At 50.3% G+C, this 17258-nt stretch overlaps 3 protein-coding genes across 3 annotated transcripts in view; 1 reads left to right on the top strand and 2 right to left on the bottom strand.

Moving 5' to 3' along the window:
• Window positions 1-167: 167 nt before the first annotated feature.
• On the bottom strand, window positions 168-7774 carry LOC106887928 (acyl-coenzyme A thioesterase 5-like). Its single transcript, XM_014941720.1, has 3 exons — window positions 7140-7774; window positions 1728-1930; window positions 168-1109 (listed from the first exon to the last, which is right to left on the bottom strand). Exons 1-3 carry the CDS (start codon window positions 7747-7749, stop codon window positions 528-530), a joined length of 1395 nt encoding a protein of 464 aa, XP_014797206.1. The 5' UTR covers window positions 7750-7774; the 3' UTR covers window positions 168-527.
• The window catches only part of NUMB (numb homolog (Drosophila)), a 122615-nt gene continuing 107373 nt past the window's right edge, over window positions 2017-17258 (top strand). Inside the window, exons 1-2 of the mRNA XM_014941719.1 lie at window positions 2017-2147; window positions 10356-10518. The gene's annotated coding sequence lies outside the window, so the exon portion shown is untranslated. The remainder of the gene's footprint in view (window positions 2148-10355; window positions 10519-17258) is intronic.
• LOC106887880 (chromosome unknown open reading frame, human C14orf169) overlaps window positions 15854-17258 on the bottom strand; it is a 1835-nt gene continuing 430 nt past the window's right edge. The window contains exon 2 of the mRNA XM_014941645.1: window positions 15854-17254. Within this exon, the coding sequence (XP_014797131.1) occupies window positions 15904-17254 (1351 nt within the window). The 3' untranslated portion in view covers window positions 15854-15903. The remainder of the gene's footprint in view (window positions 17255-17258) is intronic.

Raw genomic sequence — 17258 nt, 5'->3', positions numbered from 1 at the left:
AACAACCCTTCCCAGGGGTGAAACAGAGATACCCCATAATCCTGCCTGTAGCATCCATTCTTATACCCTTGCAGCAGCACAGAGATCAGACATTTCCATTTGTGATGGAAATGCTTCCATTCACCTAAATGAGTGGTGAAAAACCGCTCCAATTAGCATTGGAGACCTGTTACTTTACAGTATGAGCTGAGGATAGGAAATGCATGTAGAGACCACAGTGATATGCAAAGTACTATCAAGTATTAGAAGAAAGCACTTGAGAAAGGTAACTGAGCATTTTGCACATGATCTGTTCTCTCACGAGCTAATGCAAATCTATTTGCCAGTCCGTGTAAGCAAAAAAGTTCAGGGAAAACCATACAAGGCAAACCCAGTTCTTTTCTGAGTTTGGGATGTGCAAAGCTGTGGGAGATGCTGTGGCTGTATCAAACCCTGTGAACCAGGTTTGACCTGGGAAATGTAAAAGAATGTATGGGATCTGGTGGTTCAGAGTTGTGTGTCGCTTGCACGTTATTGTTTTTTTCCCATTAGTTGTCATTTAAATATTTCTTGAAAAAAGCCTGGATCTTTGGCCAAGCATGAACCTGAGCTTTAGAATAAGCCACAGGCTCCCCACCCAGGATTGCTCGCTTGTGAAAAAGGGGGTGGTTTCCCCGGGGGTACAAGGGGAAATATGGAGGGTCAATGCAGTGGCCTGTTCCAGGGTAGGAGAGAATCTGAAAATTTTCCTTCCCTTGAGCCTGCAGAAGCTTGCAGACTTCCGTAGCATAATACTCACTTTTGAGAACATGGTCATCTTGTCCCACGATGAACAGCAACTGTGCCTCAGCTTTCTCTAGTGGGATCAGGCTTTGGTTGCCAGGGGCTTGAAAGGCATCAAGAGCAACGTCAGAATAATCAAGGATATTGGAATCAATGACCTTGATCTTTTCATTATTGAATGGCAAACAGGGGATGGTTTTATCCTTGTACCGGAGAGGAATAGAGGTAATGGCCACAGAACCATTGAGGGATGCAACGGCTGTGATGTTCTTCAGGAAGGCAGCCATGGCGAGAGACAGATCAGCTCCTTTGGAGTAACCGAGCAGTCCGACCCCTGGTCCCTTCACCTGGTAGACAGGAGGAAATCCCCATCAGCAGTGAGCTGGGAAACACAAGAGCTCAGCTCATTCCTGCTGGGGAACGTTGTATAATGCCGAGAGTTTGCAAAACACTGTGAAGGAGGTGGTGGCAGTGATCAGTTTTTCTGCTGGACAAGTGTCTAGCACACTTCACCCTTCAAATCTCTGCCTTTGATAACGTTCCCTGGTGGTCTGACATCAGCCAAGAGAGAGGGAACTCGATTACACCGATTTGAGGACAGGTTGTAGGACAGAGCTAAGAGCTATTAGTCTCAGACACGGGCAGATGCTCTTTCCTTTTCACTTTTAAGACTATCGGAGTTCATGTTGGTGGCAACTGGTGAAGGCTGTCTCCTGCACAACCGTCCCACCTTGTTATGTCTCAGCTGTCTCTAATGTGGGGTTGCTTTGTGATCTCTCTCCACCACTCTCCCAGTGCGTATGCTTTTGAGCCTGCCTCTTCCCTAGGACTCGGGCAGCCAAAGTGCTGGCAGAGGACAGCCATGCCAGGGAGTATTTTGGCAGTTTCCTCCAGAGAGAAGTCAGTGACCGGCACTTTGGAGAAGTGGCTCCCTGGAGCCCTGGGGACATGGATGGTGCTCCTACCTGTGGGTGCTGCAGCATATAGTTCACCGCCTCGTCAAAATATTCCAGGTGGAGTTCGGTTGGCTTCTGGGGCAGATCCTCATATTGATAATAAGCCAGGGCCAGCGTGGCAAAGCCATGGTTGGCCAGGAGGCTGGCTCTGTGCTCAAGAAGACCTCCTCCAAGTCCATGTATGTCAATGATCCCTGGAAAGGGGTCTTCTCCTGGAGCAGACAAGAAAAAGACCTGTATTACCTGAAATGACTCCTTTCAATGTTTCTCTGTTTTAGAACGCATCAAACCGGGTACACAAGAGGAACTGCAGGAAAGCATTTTTGACATGATCGAAGAAGATTAGTCCCTCAGCAGTGTGATGTCAGCAGCTGACAAAACTCTACGGTGTGTTGCAGACGAAAATGGCTTAGGAGCAGAACCTCTTGGGTAAGGTACAAACCCTTATTTGTTTTAGCAATCGGCAGTATTTCTGCAGTGTGGTTTGGGCTGACAGGCACATGCTGTTTTGTGAAGGTGTCTTGCCCCGGTTTCTCTCTTTAAGTAGCCCTGTAACAATGACCGCTTTTTCTGGCGCTGTAAAAATCCTCAGGGTGTCAGTCAAAGTCTCATGGAGATGAACCAGCAGCTCCTGAGGTAGTCGAAGTCAACAGAGAAACACCTGTAAGACACTTCATAGGGTGTTCCCCTAAGATGGTGGCACAGCCAACAGCCCAGCTGAAGTTCCTCTAGACAAATGTACACAGCATGGACACTAAACAGGAGGAGCTGGGAGCTACTGTGCTGCTAGAAAGCTATGATATAGTGGCTGTCACTGAAACCTGGTGGGATGAATCCTATGACTGGAGTGTGGCTATTGAGTGCTACAAGCTGTTCAGAAGGGACAGGCAAGGAAGGAGGGGTGGAGGTGTTGCTCTATGTTAAGGAATGGATAGAGAGTGAAGAGATCTCCCTAAAGCCCTCCCTGGGTTCAGATGAAGAGAAAGTTGGGAGCTTGTGGGTGAGGATTAAGGGGCAGGCCAATATGAGGGACACTGTTGTGGGTGTTTATTACAGGCCATCTGATCAGGATGGGGAAGTTGATGAGGCCAGTTGATAACGACAAACCTGATCAGAGCATGTACAACATATTTGTTATAAGCATTCATTCTATTAAGTTAATAGTTGCTGGTTACAACGTTGATTTATTTGCTCTCAAAGTTGTTGTGCTTGTTGTCAGGGTTGTGTTTTGTGATACATTTCCTGCTGTATATTTTCCCTGTTGTGTTGTTTATTATCCCTGGGAAGGGGGCCAAGTGTAAAATTTTGCTGTACTTTGTAAGGCGGGTTCATGATTTGATAAAATCATGTGTGCTGTGTCTGTGCTCGGTAGCAGTGGAAGGCGGAGCGCAAGGCAAACGGCAGTGGCAGTTCATCTCCATTCTTCTGGAGTCATCTAGCGAAAACCATTAGTAATTACACTTTTTACCTTTTCAGAGAACTAACCTGTCGGGCAGACACCTTCCTTCACCTCCCCCTTCTCCTCCAGGCTAATTACAACAGTTCTTGAGAATTTTCATAGAATCATAGAATCCTCTAGGTTGGAAGGGACCTTCAAGATCATCTAGTCCAACCATCAACCTAACTCTGACAAAAAAAACATCACTAAACCATGTTCCCCAGCACCACGTCAACCTGTCTTTTGAACACCTCCAGGGATAGTGCCTCAACCCCTTCCCTGGGCAGCCCATTCCAATGCTTGATAACCCTTTCAGTGTAAAAATTTTTCCTGATATCCAACCTGAACCTCCCCTGGTGCAACTTGAGGCCATTTCCTCTTGTCCTGTTGCCTGTGACTTGGGAGAAGAGACCGACCCCTGCCTCTCTACACCCTCCTTTCAGGTAGCTGTAGAGAGCAATAAGGTCTCCCCTCAGCCTCCTTTTCTCTAGGCTGAACAACCCCAGCTCCCTCAGCCTCTCCTCATAAGACTTGTGCTCCAGACCCCTCACCAGCTTCGTTGCCCTTCTCTGGACCTGCTCCAGCACCTCAATGTCTTTTTTTTTGTGGTAAGGGGCCCAAAACTGCACACAGTACTCGAGGTGGGGTCTCAGTAGTGCCGAGTACAGGGGGACAATCACCTCTCGAGTTCTACTCACCACACTTTTGAATGTCTGTGGGATGCTCAAACCAGCCTGCTCCTTTTTCTAGGTCTTCTGATGCTTTGTGTTGATCAACTATTTAGAAATACCACCCTGTCTGCTACCAGCACTCGGTGTGGTTGCACATGCACTATTCCCACCTCATCAATGAACACTGTGGCCACTTCAACCTCTGCAATGAGCATTGTGGCTACTCGAACCCCAGTGACAGGCTCTGTGGCTACTGAAGCAGAGAACCAATCCATGCCAATACCTGTTGCCCTGATATAGAAGAAAAAGTACACAAAATAAATAGATCACAGGGGTGAAGATGAACCAGGGTCATCACGAGAACAGGATTCTTAACCCTGGCTGAGCTATGAGATATGCAGGAAGGTTTCAGTCATTGTCGAAGCGAGCACAGTGTCACCTGGCTGCTCCAATGCTGGGATAATGGGACCGGTGGCTTGGAATTGGAGGGTAGGCAAGCCAAGCAGCTGGGATCCCTGTCTAGGGAAGGGGGTATTGACAAGATGATTAGTAAAAGGTCACAAACCCTCAGATTCTGGAGGTGACTCCTGTTAGCTGTAATGGAAAGATATCCCTTCAAGGAAGATATATGTCACCCAGGCAAATGGGCCATCATGGAGAGAAGTATACAATGTCTGAGGGAATTAGCTTTGCAGGAGCTAATTTATTATGGCCTGGACAACTGGCAGTCAGCCACAGATCTAGATGAAATCCCAATGTACCTGATATGTATGGTGGAAATTTGTACAGAGCACACCATCGTATGCCAGCTCGTTGGTAGCAACGGGCTGGAAAGACGAAGAGGCACCAATGGTGGATGTAGTTGCTGGCCAGCTCCGGCAACATGAAGAAAACCTCTCTGCTTCCCTATGGGCTTGTGTCTTGGCTGTGGAAAGACTGTCCAGGAAATCTGAAAACCTGTTTGAAAAACTGTTCTGGGAGTTCCAGCAATTCAAAGAGGATAGACCCTACTCCCCACCTGTACAGACCAGTATCTCAGCTATTAGAAGTAAGCGTTCTTCTGCTTGAGAGAGTATACAGAGGTTACACACCACGAGGCACCCTGTGGTTTTACCTGCATGACCACGGAGAGGACATGAGGAAGTGGGATGGAAAAGCTAGCTCAATCCTGGAGGCACAGGTACATGAGTTGCAAGGGAAAACAATCACAAATGGGAGCTCTTCCTGGAAAATTACTGCTCCAGTTTCCAGTGGGCAGCTCTGCAGACAAAGTGGAAGGGCTTCTGAACCTCTTGAAGGAACTTCTGATTTCTATTTACAAGAAGTGAGTAACAAGGATGGGATTTGAACCCACGCAGGCCACACAAACCCATTCATTGATAGCAGGTACTACAGTCAGAACTAGAGGGGCCCCTGGTGGAGGAAAGGAAAAACTGGGTTTACTGGTCTGTGGATTTGATGGCCTGGTGTATGAGTCTACCCTAATGTCATCAATCTATAAAGGGGCAGAACCCATCTGTATTTCTGGAGTGACAGGGGGCTCTCAACGGTTAACTGTATTGGAAGCTGAAGTGAGCCTAACTGGGAAGGAGTGGCGAATGCACCCCATCATGACTGGCCCAGAGGCTCTGTGCATTCTTGGCATAGCCTACCTCAGGAGAGGGTATTTCAAGGACCCAAAAAGGTGCTGGTGGACTTGTGGTATAATTGCTGTGGAGATGGAGGAAATTAAACAGCTGTCTGGCTAACCTAATCTCTTGGAGGACCCTTCTATTGTGAGGCTGCTGAGGGTTGAAGAACAGCAGATGCCAGTAGCTACCACAACACCGGCGGCAATATAGCACCAACTGAGGCTCCCTGATTCCCATCCATAAACTGATTCATTGATCGGAGAGCCAAGGAGTGATCAGCAGAAATCGCTCACCTTTTAAGAGTCCCATATGGCCAGTGTGAGATGGAGAGTGGAGGCTAACAGTAGGCTATCCTGGCCTGAATGAAGTCACACCATTGCTGAGTGCTGCCGTGACGGACATGCTAGAACTTCAATATGAACTGGAGTGAAAGGCAGCTAAGTAGTGTGCCCAAATTAATATTGCTAATGTGTTTTTCTCAATCCCTTTGGTGGCAGAGTGCAGGCCACAGTTTGGTTTCACTTGGAGGGACGCCCAGCACACTTGGCATCAACTACCCCAGGGGTGGAAACAGCCCTACCATTTGCCATGGACTGTTCCAGACTGCACTGGAACAGGGTGAGGCTCCAGAAGACTTGCAGTACATTGATGACATCGTTGTTTGGGGAAATACAGCAAAAGAAGTTTTTAAGAAAAGGAAGAAAATAATCCAAATCCATCTGAAAGTCAATTTGGCCATAAAACAAAGTAAGGTCAATGGACCTGAGCAGGAAATCCATGTTTTAGGAATAAAATGGCAAGATTTGCATCATCAAATCCCAACAGATGTGATCAAGAAAATAGCAGCTGTGTCTCCACCCACTAGCAAAAAGGAAAAACAAGCTTTCTTAGGCGTTGTGGGTATTTGGAGAATGCATATTCCAAACTAGATCGTAAACCCTCTCTATCAAGTGACCCAGAAGAAGAACTGTTTTAAATGGGGCCCTGAGCAAGGACAAGCCTTTGAACAAATTAAGCAGGAAAGAGTTCATGCAGTAGCCTTTGGGCCGGGCCGGGCAGGGCAAGATGTTAAAAATGTGCATCGCTGTGGAGCTGCCCAGAAGATGCTGCAGCCTGGTGGTGCCTTAGGCAACTCTTACATCTCAGAGAGGTGCTCTACACCCTTTCCAGAGCAATTAGTGATTGTCTTTTCCTTCTGGAAAGCTTTAATTACTGTAAATGTTCTTGGACTCCTCCTCTTCCCCCTTTTATAAAGTTACAATGTCCACAGGAACCCCAACATGGTGGACGGTGGTCACCACATAGTTAATTGCTACTGTGCTGGGGTGAGTGGGAGCATCTCCAACCCCTCCCAGTAATGAGGAATAACAAGGACTGGCACAGAGCCTCTCCAACACTCTATCCAGCAGCTCCTCATCTCCAGCAGCCCTCCTGGCACGCTCACTTCCACAGAAGAATTAACCCTCTACCTGCTTCTGCATCCATGCCTTGGCACCCGCACAGCCAGGGGAACTGGGAATGATGGTCAGGCTGGTCGGTGGTGTGGAATAGAAGAAGAGAGGAAAGGAAGGACGGGACCTTTCATGGACTCCTGTTTCCAGAGATCATGGAAACAAAACATTGGTTTGCAAAGACAAAACATTGGATTAAGGCAAAGAGAGTGGCCGTGGCCGGTACTCACCGGGGGGCAGGAAAAGCGTCGCCCGGATCCTCCCCTCTCGCACCGGGACTCTCCGCACCCCGTCCCGCAGGAACGCCCGCTCGTGCTGTGCCTGGGCCAGGAGCCGCCCGGGGGGCTCCCCGTGGCCATCAAACACCTCCAGCTGCAGGAGGAAGGGACGCTGGATGTCCTTCTTCACCATATACCAGAAAGGCTTCTGGGGCTGCAGAGCCCAGAGCGGCCCCATGGGCTCCAGGCCGGAGAAGCTGCCTCCCGGCAGCGCGGGGCAGCGGGCCAGGTCCAGCTCCCCGTCGTCCCCCGCCCGGTAGCGGGCCCAGGCCTGGAAGAGCTCGCCCGTCTCGTCCCGCAAGGACGTCCGCAGCGTGACGGGCTGCTGCGGGCCCAGGCCCCGCACGGCGATGGCCAGCGGCTCATCGAAGAGGCTGCGGGCGGCGGGCGAGAGGCGGATGGAGGGGGCCATGGAGGAGAGGCCGCGGGCAGGGGCCGTCCCGGGGCTCCGTGCGGGGCTGCGGGGCTGCGGGGCTGCGGGTGCGGGGCTGGGCTGGGGCAGCCGCTTCTGCCAGCCGCGGGAGCTTGCCCGGCACAGGGAGAGGGCAGTGACCTGCCACATGGCTCCTGTGTTGCTGCCTCCACTGCGTCTGCATTCAGGCTGGAGGTTTCTTCTATAAAACCAGCTTCCCACACAGAGGCGAGGGGAGGGGAATTGGGGCAGGAACTGCGTGGGAACAGACCATCCTTTCCAGGATGCCTGGAGTCACTGCTGCAGCCCTGTCAGCAGCAAAAGGCAGGGCAGGATTGGCACAGCCAGTTCCATGCCATTGCGGGAGCATCTCCAAAGGGCGGCAGCTCAGCCCAGACACTTGTTGACAAGTTGTGTGCTTATCTGCTGTGGTAGTAACCAGGGCTGATGGTTATTATCCTCGCAGGACTGGTTCCAGGCGAAGGCGTAGCTGTAGCTCTCCTCCCTGGGCTTCTCTCACAGGCTCTGTCTTTCCTCTGCTGAAGTTGGCCATGCTGCAGGCTCCTTTTGGAACGGCGATGGCCAGAGGCTCATTGAAGAGGCTGCGGGCAGCGGGCAAGAGGTGGATGGTGGCAGCCATATGGGACAAGTGATGTGGAAATGCTGGACAAGAGAAACCTCATCTGCCGTGACCACAACTGTGCCTGGTAGTGAAAGCTGGGAGCAATCTGTAGCTGCTCCTGTGATCCACTCAGCTGCATCACTGTTCTATTTAGACTAGATGTCCTGACTCCTGTGCCTGGGCAACCAGTCATGGCGCGCTGCCTCCCTCCTGCCCCAGCAGGGGTGGCACAGCCAGCTCCCCTTCCCTTTCTCCCTGTTGTGAAGCCAGTAGTCCATGTATGCTTCAAAAAGATGCTGTGCCAGTGCCCCAAGGGGCTGATTATGAGAGCAAATAGAGCTCTGCTGTCTCACAGCTTTCCTGTCCTGCACAGCTCCTCTTGGAAAAATTGGTGGTGTGCTCCCTGTAGCTACGTTTGTATTTCTGCACTGCTTGGGAGCATGTGAGGAAACCCTTCACATGGTCCTCTTTTATAGTATCAGGTATTCAGAGACACCAGGCAGACTCTCAGCAGATTTTCCTTGCCCATGAAGATTGGTTTTTCTCTCCCTGTGAAAATGTCACATGCTTTCTTACCTGGGATTTTTATGTGCAGTACAGCATCCATCCTCCCTCATATAGGAATTTCACCTCGTGTGCTCTAAAGATAAATATCCTGCTCTCAACAAAAACTCAGCTGATTTCTTCATTGAATTCTGATCCCATTTTCTCCCCGTAATTCCAAAGCAAAAAGGATACCGCATTCTTCTGAAAGAAGATTGTACTGACTGTAAATCAAGCAGAAGAACTTGGAGGATGACCAAGGCATCTTGGTTAAAAAGAAGCAGCCCCCAGTCAGAGCACATACTTCTGAAGGGGAGACAAACACAAGGCACAGAATACCTCATCCAGCAAGAAAAGCTGGTTCTCAGCAGCCTGAGAACTCTCAGCCAGAGACCCTGGCATCACAGTTATAACATCCCATATAGTATCCTTCCTTCAGCTGTGTGAGCTTTGAGACTTTTCTGTTTATGTTGAGGCATTCAGGATAAACCTGGTGAAATACCTACACTGAGACATGCGTTTCTGAGGGGGTGTTTTAAAATAGGAGCCAAATATATTAAGCATGCAGAGAAGAAGCAAACACTTTTTTCTCTTCTTTATAGGTATGAAACCCCAATTCTGCACAGGTCATAAGTCGTGGCACATGACATCTCCTGGGACTTTGCAATCTTGCACTTCTCACTGAATGATGGCACCTGGTGTGGCCACAAGCCATCTCTCCCTCTGTCCAGCCCTGCCACCGGCTCTCCATGCCCACACCCAGACAGAGGGCCTTACCCGTGCTAGGGCAGGCCCACAGGTTTTGGCTGTGCCGGTCGGGAGCGTGGATTACAAAATATCCTGGGTAGGGAAGGGCCTGGGAGTTTTCATTTGCCACTAATTCTTTTATCAGTTCTGATCTCTTATATAAATTTTGCAATCCAAACACAAAGCAGCAGGTGTACATCCTTTTAGAGAGGATTGCAGAACAGCTTCTTGGATGACTAGACCATATTGGGACTGGAAGTGTAAATGTGGTGAAATCTCTGCACTAAAAGATGGAGTTTGCTTTAAAGTAGGGGCTGAAGATAGGGAGACCACAGCTATATGAAGAGTACAGAAATTTATTTAAAGTTCAGAGGCCACCAGCGAGATAAATTAGCATGTTGTATATGATCTGTTCAATTAAGTTCAATTCAAATGCTGTCCCTTTTCTCAATGCCTGATCAAAAAAAGATCAGAGAAATTATAGAAAACGTGAACTCAGTTCTACTTGCAGCTGTAAGTATATCAAGCCCTGTTATTTGGGTTATAATGGTGCAGGTGTGAACAATATTCATTCAATAAACGAAAAAGTATTTGTCAACTCAGGTCCTTCAGGTCTGTATGTGCTTTCTGGTGGGGTAGAATAAAGCCTAGATCTCTTGCCAAGCATCATCCTTGTTCTCTGAATGAGCCTTATGCTGCCTCGTCCCCCATCTTAGATGGCCAGCTGGTTCAAAAGGGACTCCTTGCTCCTGGTGGAAAGGGGAGAAGAATATAACTAGCATTTACTTTCTTTGAGATAGCAAACATTTTTCTGGTTTGATTAATAAAACGCTTACCTTTGCAGAAATTATGTCTGCTCAGTGACAAAGAAGAAGGGCCTGTCAAGAAGAGAGATCTCCCCAGTACTTCAAAAGCTACGTTCAAGACTCAGTCAGTCAACGAACACTGAATTGAACACCACTCGAGGCAAACGCCAGCACAACTTCTTAGCTGGACTACAGCTGAAGGTAACTGGTGGAGACATTCAGGTACACTGAGAGATTGCACAGAGTACATTGGGGTGATGGCAGCCACCAGGGTTTCTGCTGCGTTAGCTCCAGGCGTGCCCACCCTCCCATGTCCCATCTGACACCCTGCCTCCTGACACCCTGACCAACACTGGCAGCATAGGCAGGATGCTGCCCACATTATTAGTGTAAGGAATGATTCTCCCAAATCAGACTGACATTGCTGGAGCCAAGGGGTGGCACAACTCTTATTTGCATTCAAAAGGCATTTATGTGATTGGCTTTTGCTGCCAGATGACGTGGACACCAAATGTCTCTGGCAATCCACCGGAGCCCTGGTATTGCTTACGATGTGTTTGCTGTCAGTGATTGGGTGAGTCATCATATGGGTGCATGGTTGCTTATCTTTCCTACTACCTCTACAAAGCTTTATTCTATAACATGTTACCAGACTCCGTTACTGTTTGGACCACACCATCCCAAAGAAAATGGTCCCCAGTGCAATCACAGCATAGCAAATACAGATGAGCCATTACCAAGTTGGGGCTCAACAGACCTAACCTCAGCTTCTAAGAGTTACTCATCTATCCAGACCATTATCTAGACTTCTCCTGACCTCAAACAGAAAGAGAGGGACCCACAGCCTCTCAGCCACCTCCACAGACATCCCTGCATTGCTCCACTCCAGCACTTCAGGCACAAGTGCTTCTGGAGGAACAGGCACATGTAGCAGGCATCCCCTGGATATATGCCAGGGATATAGCCCAAGCAAGCCTTGCCTTACAGCATGCAGAACATTCCCTTCCGTTTAGCCACGGTGTGGCCCCTGGAGGAGGAAAACTTCCCCAGCTCCATTAGAGCAGAGTTGACAGAGGGCTTGTGCCAGATGCAGCTGGAGCAACAGCACCTCATACCTACCCCATCGCCTGATGGGGCAGACAGGCTCTGGCTACTTGGTGACTCTCAGTGCTCTGCAGTGGGGAGTCCTCCTTAAAGCAGCTGGTTCTTCCCTCTACCCTCCCACACACGGGCAGGGAGACTGCAGCTGAGGGACATTCCCTGTGCTGGGAGATAGCAAGGCTGCCTGGGGCCTTCGCTGCAGCCCTGGCAGTGCCCATGGCAGGATGGGCTCAGCACAGCCAGTCCCCTGACACCCCAGGAGCATCTCCAAAGGCAGCAGCTCTGCCCCAGCCCTGCTGTCCCACGGCTGCACAGGCTGTACCTGCCCACACTGTCAGGCCAGCTGCCATGGGGACAGTTTCCAAAGGGCAAGTGCAGGATTTTGGGAGCAATACGCTGTCAGGCCTGCTGGTTGTTACCCGTGCAGGAGTGGACCCAGGGGAAGGCACAGCTGCAGCCCTCCTCCCTGTCTTGGGGCTTCTCTCACAGTCTCTCCCTTCCCTCTCCCATGCTGCAGGTTGCTTTGGAAAGGGTTGTCCCTTTGCTGCATGCAGACCCAGGGGGAATTGTCCCCATGGTCTGGGAGCACTTTGGGCTGGGCTGACTCCCCTGGACAGCCCAGGCAGCTCACCCAGGGGACACGATCCCACATGCAGCAGGGCATCACCATCATGGAACCAGCGTTGGGCTGGAGGAGAGGGAAGCTCCCACTTGTGTCCATCCCGGGGGCTTGTGATCTACTGCACATGGGGCCAGCTGCATGTATGGGGCAGCATGGCAAGGTCTGGCACAGAGCTCCTCTCCACTTCCCTCTGCCTCAGCTCCTTCAGGCCCCCCTGCCCCAGAAACCCAATGGAGGAGCATGCTTGGGGCTCTGGTCCCATCTTTCCCTTGGGGGAAGATGTTCTGCAGAAGCTCATGTGGGACAGGAGCCCAAGTCACACAGTGGAGGCATCCCAAGAGGGGCTGGTTTGGCCCTGTGCTGGGGTGGATACATGGGGCCATGGCCTGGGAGCATCTCAGGGGAGAGACAGCCCCACAAGCTCGCTGCTGTTCTTCAGGCATCTCCTGGGACTTGCAGTCTTGCACATCTCACCAAATGATAGCAGCTGGTGTGACACGGCCTGCCCCAAGGCTCCTGTCCCTCCCTCCCTCCGTTTCTGCCACCAGCTCTTCTTGCCCACACCCAGACACAGGGCCTTACCCGCGCCAGGGCAGGCCCAGAGGTTTTGGCTGTGGGAGCATGGATTACAAAATAGGGAAGGGCCTGGGAGTTTCATTTGCTGCTAATTTTCTTTTATCAGCTCTGATCTCTTATATAAATTTTGCAATCCAAAGACAAGACAGTAGCTGCAGCCCCGTACCCCAGCTTCTCTCCCAAACTTAGTGAATTTTGGGAAAGGCTGCCCCTTTCCCTGAATTCATACATGTGGGGAATTGGCAACAAAAGTTTGGGTGTTGAAAAAAACATACTGGAGATCACCTGCATGTGGTGAATAGGGTGAATTCAGACACTTACTACGAGATCTAAGTACTAGTATTTAGCACTTGGAGTATAAGGATATACCCAGGATTCTGATGAACTGAGTGTTTGACCAGGGATTGATTCTAAGGTATTCAGCCATCCCTTTCCCTCTGGCAGCCACTCTCAGGCTATTGACCAGAGCCCTGTGTGTGGTTATCATGAGGGGTGAGGTCCAAGAAGTGATGAGAGGAAAACTGCACAGAGGCCATGCCCTGTGGCAGATAATGTGTGATCATGTAGAGGCGCAGGGCTGTCTCACCCATACACAGGTTGCAACACAAGTGTATTCTTGCACTATTCCCATTTCCTCCCAGTGGAATTAAGGCCTGGTAATAGTTTTAACTAGCTTTTGGATGAGAAGTTTTCTGCTAGAATTCCAGGTGAATTTGCAAGGTACATTTCCTGCCATGGGCATGACAGCTTCACAGTTCCACTCACCTTCTGCAAACCTCTTCACCCCTGTGAGGTCATTCTGGAAGCCCATTTCTGACTGAACCGCTTTAGGTCGCACAGAGATGCCATTTGTAGTGCAAGGGAACAGAAAACAGAGCAGCTAGGGCCCTCCACGTTCTTGGTGGATATATCCCAGGGAGATCTTCTATATGTAAGAAGTATAGAGAAGATCACAATGCCAGTTGTCTGGACATGTTTCCCTTTCTAATGCCAGATCTCCAGTGATAAGGTGTGGCATCAGAAAGTTTAACGAGGGATCTCACAAGCATACATACATGTTATTAGTAGGCTCAAGGCTATCATAGCTTGTCCATCTGCTGCAGTGGAGCAACACGGGCTGGGTCACCAAACCTCCCTCCTTCTCGATGGGATCAGCTCCTGCTTGGAGGCTGCTGACCTCTGTGTGGGCATGGGAGACTCTGTGGAGTCTATGGACTGCTATGAAACATTATGAAATCAAGCAATTGCGTATTTTCTTTTTTATCAGCACCATTGCACTATAAAATTATCAGTACCCAAGAAGGGTACCTTTGGATCCAATATTATAAAAAGGCATAAAATAGTCATGCTCCAAATACTGTAATTTAAGACACTTCAGAAATCAAGGGAATTGACTGAACTTAAATTTGACTGATCTCTTTGTACTTGACTGCATACATACTAGAAAATGAGAGACCATGAAAGCAATATCTGTGTTGTTAACTTAGCAAATGACTTTCTTTTCTAAATTTTGCAAAAGATAGCATGTGCGTTTGGCCAAAGTATGTAGAGTTTTCCTTGCTAGCCATTGTCTGTAATATAAGGGTGGTCACATTTTTTTACCTTGCCTTGCATTGCAAAGTATTGATACTTAAGAAATATGGATATCTTCAGTGCTGGAGGACATTAGAAAAGGATGAATTATTGCTATTGCGAGTGTATTTGTAGCATTGTTATGTATTCCATATTACATTATTATGAATTCAAACATGCATGGAAAATGCATTCCTATTTTTATTTAGGGAGCAAAGCATGAAGCAGGTAAATTGGTTTCTTATTCTGAAACTGAGAGATCAGCTTGTCGCTAGGTCTGAAAGCCTCCAGCACACTTAGGCATCTCCCCGTTCTTCTCAATGGAAATCAGTGTAGTGATCCTGAAGGGAAGGCCACTCTACATCAAATGGTTAGTGACCCCCATCAGAGTTATCCCGAGCACGTCCAGGTCTGTGCTGTGCCACGCTGCACATCCAGTGTGGCCCACAGGCCTGAGCTGTGCCCCACAGATATCCTGGCCACAGGGAGAACCCAGCCAGCTCCTCCTAAAAGTGGAGCCCGCAGAGAACTCCCGCCCAGTACCTGCCATGACCACCCACCTGTGTGGCCTTACCTTTATTGGGCAGCACAGCAAGGCATTCTCATGCACACATTGCTTTCTGTTTGAATGTTGACATGGTAAATAGAGCTATTTCCTTATATAAAAATCTTAGAATACCTTGAAAGACCAAAAGGGGACAATCTCTGCCATGGTCCACCACGTCTCCATGGCGTGCTGCATGTGGGTTGGAGTTGTGTTAACATGCCACACTGCTCGGGGTTCCCAGCGCCTGAAGGGATGTAAGATTATCTACACTATTCTCTTCTTAGAGCATTCACTCTGATAAATAACATGTTTAATGATACCTTACAGAATGTGAGTGCCTTTCTTACTGGGATCATAATGGACCAGCACCTCCTAGTGCAAAACATCTGGCACAGTCGGCAGGTCTCAGTGAGAAATGCCTCTCTGGAGAAAGAAGAAAGGAGAAAAGAGACACCCTGCGCCTGGCTGGCCCCGCACAAATCTGTGAGGGGTATTTGGAAGGTGTTTAGCCCGGGTGGTTTCCCCAGTGGATTTAGAAACTGAGGGGGAATTACCAGAATGCCCCACCCCAGCGGATGTGTGATGGTGTCTAAGAAAACAGGAGCCAGGGAAAGGTAGACAGCATAAATTCTCAGCTTTTTGGTTGTTATTAGTGTGATTGAAATGGACATAGGGGAAATGGACGAGTGCACACGGGCTCTGCTTTTAGGACAAGTTGGCCGAGGTTTTTCCTGGGTCTTTGTGGCACAGCACAGGCACACAGAACGGTGACTGTCACCACATTCGCCTGTGAGTAACCAGAGTACTTCCTGCAGTAGGGCAGGCTGCTTTGAAACACCGAGTAAACACAGAGATGATTTACAGACTGTGAGAAAGTTCACTGCCTTCCTGAAGCTACTGAGGGTGTAGTAATAGGGCTGGTGAAAGGAAAAAGTAAAAAAAAATTAAGCGCTTCCATTCTCCAGTCACTCAGCCATGCAAAATCGCTCCTGGAGCAGGTGCCCATTTTGATCAGAACATTTGTCCCCACACCAAAGCCCTTCTGACCCCAGATGAGATACCGTGATGCAGACTGCCGATTTCCACCTCGTGGGTGTAAGGCAAAAAAAGACAGAATGTTTTCTAAACAAATGTATATTTATTTTGTTAAAAAACCAAAAAATTAGAGCTACACTTGCACCAGGGGCTTCTTCGTAGTCAGAATGCCCTTCTCAAACAGGAGCGTGGCTAGAGAAATCTTGTCCTCCAAGGTTTCACAGGGAAGGCTGTCCACGCTGACGTGATTTGGATAGGAAGACAGGAGAAATTCGATACTGTCCATGTACTCGGGATCTATCTCCAGGAACTTGGGTTCTTCCTTGTGATACACTCTTGAGTTTTCCGTCGTGTAGTACAGCATCACACCTGCTTCTTCATTACACAACCTGACGACGCCGTGGCGGAGGAGACGTACTTCAGTCTCTTTTGTTATCAGTATATCGACGTCGCGGGGGCCTCCGTCTTGCCAGCGGGCCGGGAAGCCGTACACGCTCTGCACCTTCTCGCTCTGCGTAAGCACCGGGGGGAGACAGTCATGAAGGAACGACTTGGCTCTCTGATCCACGGCAGCATCGATGGGTGCATAGCGAACGAGTTTCTTTATCAGGCTCTGTACCTTCTCCATAAAGGCCGTTCGGCGAGCATCGACCGCGTCCGAGTTGGCGACCCCCATGTAGCCCAGGTAGTCCATGGGAAGCCCTTGTCGGTACTCCACGTCCTCCTCCAGGGCCATTTGCAGAGCAGCCGGGAGGAGCTTCTCCAGGAGGTCCCCCCAGGAGTTCCTCTGGTAGGAAGACACCGTGATGTGGAGCGAGTGCGCGTCAGGGAGACAGTCGCCCTGGTGGATAAAGCCACGGGGGAAGTACAGCAGGTCCCCGGCCTCCAGCACCGTCTCCAGCACGGGCTCCCCAAGCTCAGCCTGCGTGAAGTTTGGGCTGGAGAACTGGGGTAGCACCTCGGCGTCCGTCCGGGGACTGTAGACGCGCCAGTGCTTCTTCCCCTCCAGCTGCAGCACGAAGGCCTCGATGTCATCGTAGTGGGGGGCGAAGCCCTGCGTCCCCGGTGGTGTGAGGTACGTGTTGGCCCCCGCCATGCTGCTGAAGTGCTCCTGCAGGATGGAGAGGAAGTGCCAGACGGTGGTGGAGAAGGACTGGGGGCTGAGGAGCCGCAGGGAGCAGCCGTTCTGGTAGAAGTCCCAGACGACGGCGGGCAGGGCCCGGCCGGAGGGGTTGTGCGTCTCCCTTACCCCTTCGGAGTAGCTGGTCACGTCCAGGTGGGTCCCGAAGTCCACCTGGCCACCTCGCAGGGCGGCGTCGAAGTCGGCGGTGGAGAAGAGCCCCGCGTAATAGCCGGGGTCGCCCCGTCGCACCAGCAGCGGCGCCCGCTCCCAGTGCCGCCCCACGAACTCCTCCGGCGGCACCGGCGACACCAGCCAGCGGAACAGCTCGGCCCCCCGCTGCCGGCTGTCCTCCAGCCGCCCCAGCC

This window comes from Calidris pugnax, unplaced genomic scaffold, assembly GCF_001431845.1.
Source record: "Calidris pugnax isolate Ruff unplaced genomic scaffold, ASM143184v1 scaffold56, whole genome shotgun sequence".
Lineage (NCBI taxonomy): Eukaryota > Metazoa > Chordata > Aves > Charadriiformes > Scolopacidae > Calidris > Calidris pugnax.
This window is presented reverse-complemented; position numbering and strand designations above follow the sequence as displayed.

Excerpts from the sequence above, each read along its gene's own strand:
- LOC106887928 (XM_014941720.1), bottom strand. The coding sequence starts at position 7,749 with ATGTGGCAGGTCACTGCCCTCTCCCTGTGCCGGGCAAGCTCCCGCGGC. Across the intron at positions 1,931-7,139 it reads GACGCTTTTCCTGCCCCCCG|GAGAAGACCCCTTTCCAGGG; the intron begins GTGAGTACCGGC and ends TGTCTGCTCCAG. Across the intron at positions 1,110-1,727 it reads ATATGCTGCAGCACCCACAG|GTGAAGGGACCAGGGGTCGG; the intron begins GTAGGAGCACCA and ends CCTGTCTACCAG.